The sequence below is a fragment of the Engraulis encrasicolus genome, chromosome 16 (genome assembly GCF_034702125.1).
Source record: "Engraulis encrasicolus isolate BLACKSEA-1 chromosome 16, IST_EnEncr_1.0, whole genome shotgun sequence".
NCBI classification, from domain to species: domain Eukaryota; kingdom Metazoa; phylum Chordata; class Actinopteri; order Clupeiformes; family Engraulidae; genus Engraulis; species Engraulis encrasicolus.
Window position 1 is genome coordinate 7,453,460 of NC_085872.1, and position 8,678 is coordinate 7,462,137.

Here is an 8,678-nt window from a genome sequence, read left to right on the forward strand (position 1 = left end):
AATTAACCTTTTTCACAACTGTCCCAGAACCGTCCCAAAAATAATTGTGAACCCCCCTGAATTGTCCCGAAAATATTTCTTATGAATTGGTTACTGCAACAGTGTTATTGAAATAATGTTAAAGTAATAGGCCTATCACTGACTGGAGGTGTACTGGTGCTTAGGGGCATACTGTTCTCAAAGCTGTTCTCAGATGCTTTCTTAAATTATTGAATGAAAAGACGGTAAAATAAGAGAAGTAAATTAGTAAAATAAGAATTGTTTTTCAAGGTTTTATGTTTATTTATGTTTTATTTTATTATTATTTTTACCTTATGTTTTATCTTAATGTTTTAAATGTTTTTTTGACTCTAATTCATTTCCCTGTTTTCCTTTCATTTACATTTGTTAACTTTGTGAAGCACATTGAGTTGCACCTGTGTATGAAATGCGCTATATAAATAAACTTGCCTTGCCTTGCCTTGCCTTACTGTACGTTGCACAATGGCAGCCACCTGTTGGGTTATAGCAGTGATGCCGGTGCCGGGGTCAGGGGGCAGATTTTTTCATGTGAGAAAAAATAAATGGCATTGGTACTACAGTAGCTTCGGAAGGTGGAGAATGCGCCCACATCAGTGGTACAGGTGCTGGACAAAATAGATTAACTGAAATAAATGATAGAAGTCTGCAACACTGTTACAGTTTTTCTCGATTGCTTACACACATTTTTCGGAATCAGTTCTCGAATTCTCAAAACTATACACACAAATCTCCAAACCTCACACCCAACGGGCAAAACTCCTCACTACCTCTGAAAAATGCGCGTCTTATCTCAAAACAATGTACTCTCTTCTAAAAAGGTCATTTTGTTCTCAAATGACACACACAAGCAGTCATTTTAATACACTCTTATGTGAACCATTGAACACTAATATGCACAAGGTAAAACTCTATACTCAACTTGAAACACAGTAGAAACTTATTTTCTTCAGTGTTCTACTTACTAAAGAGGGTATTTTTCTGTAGTAAAATACTGAAATATTCTTTTTAGACTCGGAGTACACAGATGTGTATATATTTTACATATTTTTCTGACATTTAAAAAAAATGCACTCATTTATTGTAAAATATTGGGTAACCACATGCAATTGATGTCTTGTACAACATATTTTTGAGTTCAAAACTAAACAAATGTGTTTTCTCCTTGCATCCACTCATTTTTCATCAATATGACATGCAATATGTGTCCTTATGGTGTGATGATTTCAGATTGTAAACCCAGAGAGAGTAGAGAGAGAGGTTCCATTGGCCCATTGTTTCTGGGTTCTATTATTGGGGGGGAAATTTCCCTTTAGGCAGACCTAGGCAGACCTGAGGACTGTTCTATTCAATGCTAGGAGTATTATGACACACCCCTTTAGGCAGACCGGAACCTGGTCATGTTAGGTGCCCATAGAAACCTATTATGTTGGCATATCTCTATACTTAAAGAATCTCTGGTAAACCGGTATGAAGAGAGTTTGCCCATGTGATGAGGAAGTGAACTTAGTATGGCAGCTGATTTTAGTATTTTGAATGACAGTGTGTTCAATGCGACAACCAGGGTTTTTCTTCATGAAAATTGTGTGTAATCCAGAGAATTGTGTGTAGTGGTTTGAAAAGAGTGTGTTTTAAAACTGAAATGTGAGTGTAAAGAAGGAATTGTGTTTAGTGTTGAGTGACATTGGTTAGGGGAGTTGGGAAATGGGTGAGATGTTCAGAGAATTGTGTGTGAAGTACCAGAAATTGTGTGTAAGCAATTGAGAAAAACTGTAATGCTCCCAGTGATTTATTTGCACGACGTTTCGGACCTTCGTCCTTTTTCAAGTGCAACGAAGGTCCGAAACGTTGTGCAAATAAATCACTGGGAGCATTAACAGTGTTGCGGACTTCTATCATTTATTTCTTCTACTACAGTAGCTTCCCAGGTGAAAAACCCATATACTTAAAGTGTACTTTTTTTACCGTACTTAGTACAAAGTGTACTATTTTCGGCGATTTAAAGTGCGCTTCATTGCACTATTAGTGCGCTGAAGCACTACTAAAGCAGTACTTCAGCACACTTGCAGCACACTGAGGATGCTAAATTGGCACCGCTTTTGGACAACTTTAATTGCACTACAAGCATACTTTTGAAAGTATGCTCCAAACACGCTTTTCATGCATTCGTATGGCATTAATAGTGTGCTTGAGTACACTTCTATAACATTTTATTGTTTCTAGAAGTTCAATAAAAGTATATTAACTTCATGCTTCTTTGGACTACATTGGGACATTTTAAGTCTGTAAAAAGTATAGGCCTATCATATTAAGTATTGTAAATATATAACAGGTATGCTTGAAGTATATTTACAGTACACTCCCAAGTACATGAAATAATATAAATGTAATACTACAATCCATGCTGGTCCTCAGAGCTTGTACATTACACACAGCCACAGTAGTGATACTGTATGCATGCCTAGCACAACTGACATTTACAGTCATTGCATTGTTACAGAGATTTCAGATACACATTTCACTTGTTCATCTTGCTCCACCTTCCTGCAGTTGATCACTTGAATTGATCACTAATGGTAATCTTTTATCCTTTGTTTGATCAACTAGTTCCAACTTACCTCCCACCATGATATCCTGGGAAGTGTGAGCCTATATATACCAGAAGATATACATGACCATCATAATGACGGTGGGAACATGGTCATTTTGTGTACCACTTTAAAATTTTAAAATTCCTACAATAAACACAGAATATAACAATTAGTAATATTTTCATGCAAACCAAAAATATTCCTTCAGGATAAATGGCTTTCTGTTTGAGAAATTTAGCTCCAAGAAGTGAATTGCATAATGTGACATGTATGATGGTGCATGATGGGTAAATGCACTTTGTGTAAGCACACTTTGAAGATATTTGGGTGAAGTACAATCATGGTGCACTTAGAAAAAGTGTACTAGCAATATGTTAAAGCGATTTACTTTAAAGCACACTATAGAAAATCACACTTCGAAGACATTTGGGTGAAGTGTAATCATATTGCACTTTAAAAAAGTACAATTGCAATATGTTATTAAAAAATACACTTTTAGTAAGTTCACTATTAGAACACTATTAGTATATTCCTCTAAATACACTTTAGCCAAACATCTTCGAAGTCCACTTGAAGTATGGTTCGCTAAGTGTACTTTCTTTGAGAGCAACTTAATTACATCTAATTTTAAGTACACTTTAAATAAGCATATTGTAAACATACTTTTTCTTAGCACACATACTGTTTATGTGTGTGGTATTCCAGCTGCACAGCAGCGGACAGAAGAGCTCTTCAGAGAGTGGTCAGCACAGCTCAGAAGATCACCAGCTGTCCCCTGCCCTCTTTAGAGGAGTTGTTCTCCTGTCGCTGTCTAAAGAAAGCCAAGCAAATCATCAGAGACCCCTACCATACTGGACATAAACTGTTTGAGCTGCTGCCATCAGGCAGGCGTTACAGGGCTCTGGGTACAAAAACAAACAGGCTAAAAGACAGTTTTTATCCAAAAGCAATCTACACACTTAATTTTGCACAGCTGACTTTTTAAAATCTTATTTATTTTTTATACAGTATATATATAGGTTCTTTGTTGATTTTTCAGCACCGTGAGCATCTGCACTTTACCAATTTCGTTGTACCTGTACAATGACAATAACGTTTCATTCATTCATTCATTCAAAAAGCACAAGTGCACTTTTAACATGCTAAGTACAATTCAGTCATACTTTTATTGTACTAAATTGAACCACTTTTTCACCTGGGTTCACAATGAGGCATAGGTCTACAATCTCATGGTTAAGTAAATAATACCCTTTGAAATCATATCATTGTTCTATCCACCATAGTCTACATTTATTTAGAAATGAAACAAAATAGATTGGAGCCAACAAAACTAATCTCCTATAAATTTGAATTACTTTGACAATAAGCTTTGCACATCAAAACTAATTTTAAGATTTAAGCAGAGGCGGAAAAAGTTCAAAGAAATTAGGTACGGTAGGCTACTCAAGTAATAATATCTTTATGTTGCCTAAATCCTAATCAAGTAAAAGTAGGCCTACCTAAAATCTTCTCAAGTGAAAGTCAAAAGTACGGCTTACTTCACTTAAAATGTAATTTGAGTAAAAGTAGTAGTTACATAAGTAGCTTTCCTCTCAAGAATTCATGTTTCTTTTTCTTGAATATTGTCCACCATAACTTCTCTTGGCAAACAGCCATCATCCAATTCATTGATCCAAGATAGGCGAGATAAGTAAAATAGTGGAAATGCTGTGTACAATATATCCTGCATAATCTTTCATTTCCGGATTGTTGTAGGCTTATTATTATGCATGCCATTTTGACTTGGGTCTATTTTTTTCTATCTCGGGCTGGGTTCCAGTGTAACAGAGTTTACTTGGGTCAAAATGCATCCAAGTACAAGTAAAAGTATTGATTAAAAAACTACTTAAAAATTACTAAAAGCTCAAGTAGGCCTACAATAGCCTTACTTGAGTAAATGTAGTTCCTTCCACCCCTGGATTTTAGCAGAGCATAGGGCCTTTTACTTGACTAGCCTATATTTTTCTGTACTTTGTCCACCTCCAATAATAGCCTAATAATAATAATTGTCATCATCATCATCTTGAGGCCTATTATAATAATAAGTTATATATATCCACATTTTTTTCTCTCCAAGGGGAGGAGGAGGAGGACGCATTATCAAAAGCTTTCAAAGATTGTATATTATAGCCCACATGAACTTCCATTGGCAGCTCTGGATTATCTCGGCGATGCAGGAGAGGACTGTCCCGGAACCTTATTTTTCCAGAAGGTGGTTAAGACGGTAGAATTAGCGAGTAACGCAGGAAGCATTACACCGAAAGAAGCGTCGGATTCGATATAAAATATAATTTTATCGCAGCGTTGTATTACAATATCATTATTTAGATTTGTATGTAATAAACTACATTTAATCATGTTGATCAAAGTAAAGGTAAGATACTTCTTGGTGGTAGTCAAATGAGCATCATTCAGGAGCTCACTTTGACAGTATTCATTTGGACACTAGTAGTAGCTAAGTTTTGTCTGGTCGACTCAGCCAGTGCCATCTGTAAATTACTGGAAACTATTTGAATTGTATTACAGGATAGTACTCGCTGACTATTCTCACTGTAGTAGCTGTATTTCTCTTGTATTCTGTCGACATAACTATCATCTGCTTGTATTGTTGTGTGAATGTTTGCGCTCTCAATTGTGCTGAACAGGTTGCAACATCAGTTGACAGCCTAGTGCAGCAAGCACGTTGGTTTGTTTGCTTGGTGTTTGTTGAATATTCATAGGCAAACCGATGTGTCGCATGTGAAACTGGCAATGGCTGTACATGTAAACCAAGGTTAATTGGGTTTTCCCATTTTTTCCCACAGACTCTCACTGGTAAGGAAATAGAAATTGACATAGAACCCACCGATAAGGTACGCACAATGTTATAATTTACACTACTGCACTAGACCATCAGGGACTGTCTAAATAGAAAAGACTGGGTTTGATTTTCCCCACTATTAAATTGCTAGCCCCCTGTCTGTTGTTTAGGTTGAGAGGATCAAAGAGAGGGTGGAGGAGAAAGAGGGGATTCCTCCTCAGCAACAGAGACTAATCTACAGTGGAAAACAAATGTAAGTAAGAGGCAAGGGAGCCATGATGATGCCCCAAAATAACCAAAGAGCTTTTACTAAACAAAAATATAAAACACAGTAGGGTTCTTACAAGGCTAAAAGGATATAGGTCACATTACTTCACTTTTAATGTCCCTGCATTGGCTCAGGCTCCCAGTGAGATTTCTGGTGTTTTAAAACATTACATGGAGTTGGCCCCAGCTACCCAAGATCAATGGAGAAAAACACAGTCTGTAAAGATTTGGAAGCAGCTTCCAGACGATGTCATAAATGCTCCTTGATATATTTTTAAATCCCAACTCAAGCTGTTCTCAGGTGTGTCTTCTGTGTTCCAAGTTCTTTTTTTCTTTGACATTTCAACCTTTTCTTTGATACTAATTATTTCTGATTGTATTTCATTTGCTGTATTTTTATGTTTTTAGTTTTCGGAAGCAGATTTAACAGCCTGAGTATTGCAATGAGCTATTCAAACAAATAGGCTGGTCTAAGGAATAGGGCCCGACCTATATGTTTTTTTCAGGGCCGATACCGATAACAATATTTATGGAAATGGGAGGCCGATAACCGATATGTGCAACCGATATATAGAAATATTGTTCATAATAAAATGTTAGGAAATATAAATTATTATTATTATATATACACACGTATATTTAGTTATAATAATGAACTCTCATGTACTCAAAGTGGGGAGAGCAGAATAGAAGATGCATTCAGAACGAAACGGCTGGAAAATTGGTTGTGAAAGTTATGCAAACTTATCGGTGGAAATTTATTGAAAGTATGGCCGATACCGATATCCCAAAAATGCTAAATATCGGCCCGATATATCGGTGGGGCCGATATATCGGTCGGGCCTTACTAAGGAACCAAATATATATGTGCTATGAATTTGCTTTGCTTTTCTAGTAAAATATTGGTATTTGCGTGTGTGTGTTTTTTTTTTTAAACTTACAAAGCGGATTCCAAAAAAGTTGGGACACTTTGTATTTTGTGAATAAAATCAATGTGCTGGCATTTTCAAAACATCTAATATGTTAATAAGGTAGAGCATTATGTACAGACAGCATATTAGTTGTTAAAGTCGAGCAGAATTATTGTTTTGAGGTAATTATGTGATCGTTTAAAATTTCACCCTTGCAACAAATCCCAAAAAAGTTGGGACAGGGCCAGTAAAATGCTTTTTATATTGGGTACGACTAAAGACAACTCAAGGGATGAGACTGAACAGTCAAATACTTTGACTGATGGCATAATTGTATTCAAAAATTAGATATTTTGATATGCGAGACGTGATTTCAGCAGCTCAACTGATAGGTGTGTTCTTCAACTTGTTTACCTTTTTGTTATGCTTAATATGTGGCATATCCTGACTGCAAGAAAACAATTGTGTGACCCGTTTACTCTTATGATGGAACCACACTGTTGGAACATAGTTGAGATTGAAATTTGCCACCATTATGGGGCAATATCTAAAGGCGATGCTCCAAAATATTATGCCTTGGTAGCTATGTTTGCTGTTTAAAGTCTGTATGTATCATTCAACATTCATTTTAATGCTCTACATGAGTAAGAAGACTCTAACCAAGTCACCTCTGCACCCCCTTACCATCATATTTGCTGTCTTTCAGACTGACCACTAAATCAAGTTGAAGTATTCATTTTCTATATAACCTGGAGGGTGCATGACTCCATAATTTTCAAAAAGGATTAAATATTTTCCATTCTGTAATCAGAGGACAGTTTCACATGTCTTCAAGGTCCATAGAATGAGCTTTTCCGCACACAACATTGATTAATGTCTGCATCATGTGCATTAATCAAGTGTTGTGTTTATGGTCATTTTTTTTCGAGAGCTGTCATTGTTGGAGTGTCATAGTTTGCTTATTTACCTGTAGTATGTCATGATCTCATAACTCGTGCAATGCTTACACAGAACTCTATATTACGAAAATAGGCCTTATATGCCTGCAATTTTGATAATTCAATCTTTCTGTGTAATAGATAAGTAATTAGTCCCTCAAAATATTCGCTGCTAAGTGCCACAGCCTCTATGTGATGGTATTTTATTTGTGCATTCATGTTGGCAGTCAATATAGTTCCTTTTAAAATATTCTTCCTTGTGTAATTTTTAGAATTATCCAACTATTACAACATGTTTTGGCCCTGTCCCAACTTTTTTGAGATTTGTTGCATGGGTCAAATTTTAAATGATCACATAATTACCTCAAAACAATAATTCTGCTCGACTTTAACAACTGATATGTTGTCTGTACATAATGCGATACCTTATTAACATATTAGATGTTTTGAAAATGCCAGTATTTAGATTTTATTCACAAAATACAAAGTGTCCCAACTTTTTTGGAATCCGCTTTGTAGTTTATTTACCAAGTTAATTTGTACGATAATTTGACATTTTTTCTGTCATGTTTCACAGGAATGATGAAAAAACAGCTGCAGATTACAAGATCCAGGGAGGGTCTGTGTTGCATTTAGTGTTGGCCCTCAGAGGAGGGTGTACATCCCACAGTCATGGTCCCCTTTGGTCAGCTCTGTAGTATCTGCCTGTTGGGGGAGTGTGCCAATTTCAAAACTTCACTACAACTACCAGAACCTGGCCTGGTCACAGAGGCAGGCATATCGATCACATTCTGGTCAAGAGCCATGATCAGCCGATCAAATTGACCAATGTCTCGCAATACTGAAACCTCTGCCTGAGATTATGTCACAGTAGCCACTTGTGTGTGTGTGTGTGTGTGTGTGTGTGTGTGTGTGTGTGTGTGTGTGTGTGTGTGTGTGTGTGTGTGTGTGTGTGTGTGTGTGTGTGTGTATTCTTTGTATACAGTTTGAGAGAATGAGAAATCTGGTTTATTTGAACTGTGAATAAAATGGGAAATGCTGTCACATGTCCCCTTGAAGTGAGAAACTTGTTTTGACAATGGAACTGAACGGTCACTGATATGGATGATACTGG

General features: G+C 36.5%; 1 protein-coding gene across 1 annotated transcript; it reads left to right on the forward strand.

Moving 5' to 3' along the window:
* The first annotated feature begins 4,858 nt into the window (after positions 1 to 4,858).
* On the forward strand, positions 4,859 to 8,468 carry nedd8l (NEDD8 ubiquitin like modifier, like). The gene is made up of 4 exons (XM_063218525.1): positions 4,859 to 5,022; positions 5,453 to 5,500; positions 5,619 to 5,701; positions 8,142 to 8,468. Exons 1-4 carry the CDS (start codon positions 5,005 to 5,007, stop codon positions 8,260 to 8,262), a joined length of 270 nt encoding a protein of 89 aa, XP_063074595.1. The 5' UTR covers positions 4,859 to 5,004; the 3' UTR covers positions 8,263 to 8,468.
* The last annotated feature ends 210 nt before the right edge of the window (positions 8,469 to 8,678 follow it).

Coding starts and splice junctions, on each gene's coding strand:
- nedd8l (XM_063218525.1), top strand. Junction 5,501..5,618: donor ACATAGAACCCACCGATAAG/GTACGCACAATG, acceptor TCTGTTGTTTAG/GTTGAGAGGATCAAAGAGAG. Junction 5,702..8,141: donor ATCTACAGTGGAAAACAAAT/GTAAGTAAGAGG, acceptor CATGTTTCACAG/GAATGATGAAAAAACAGCTG.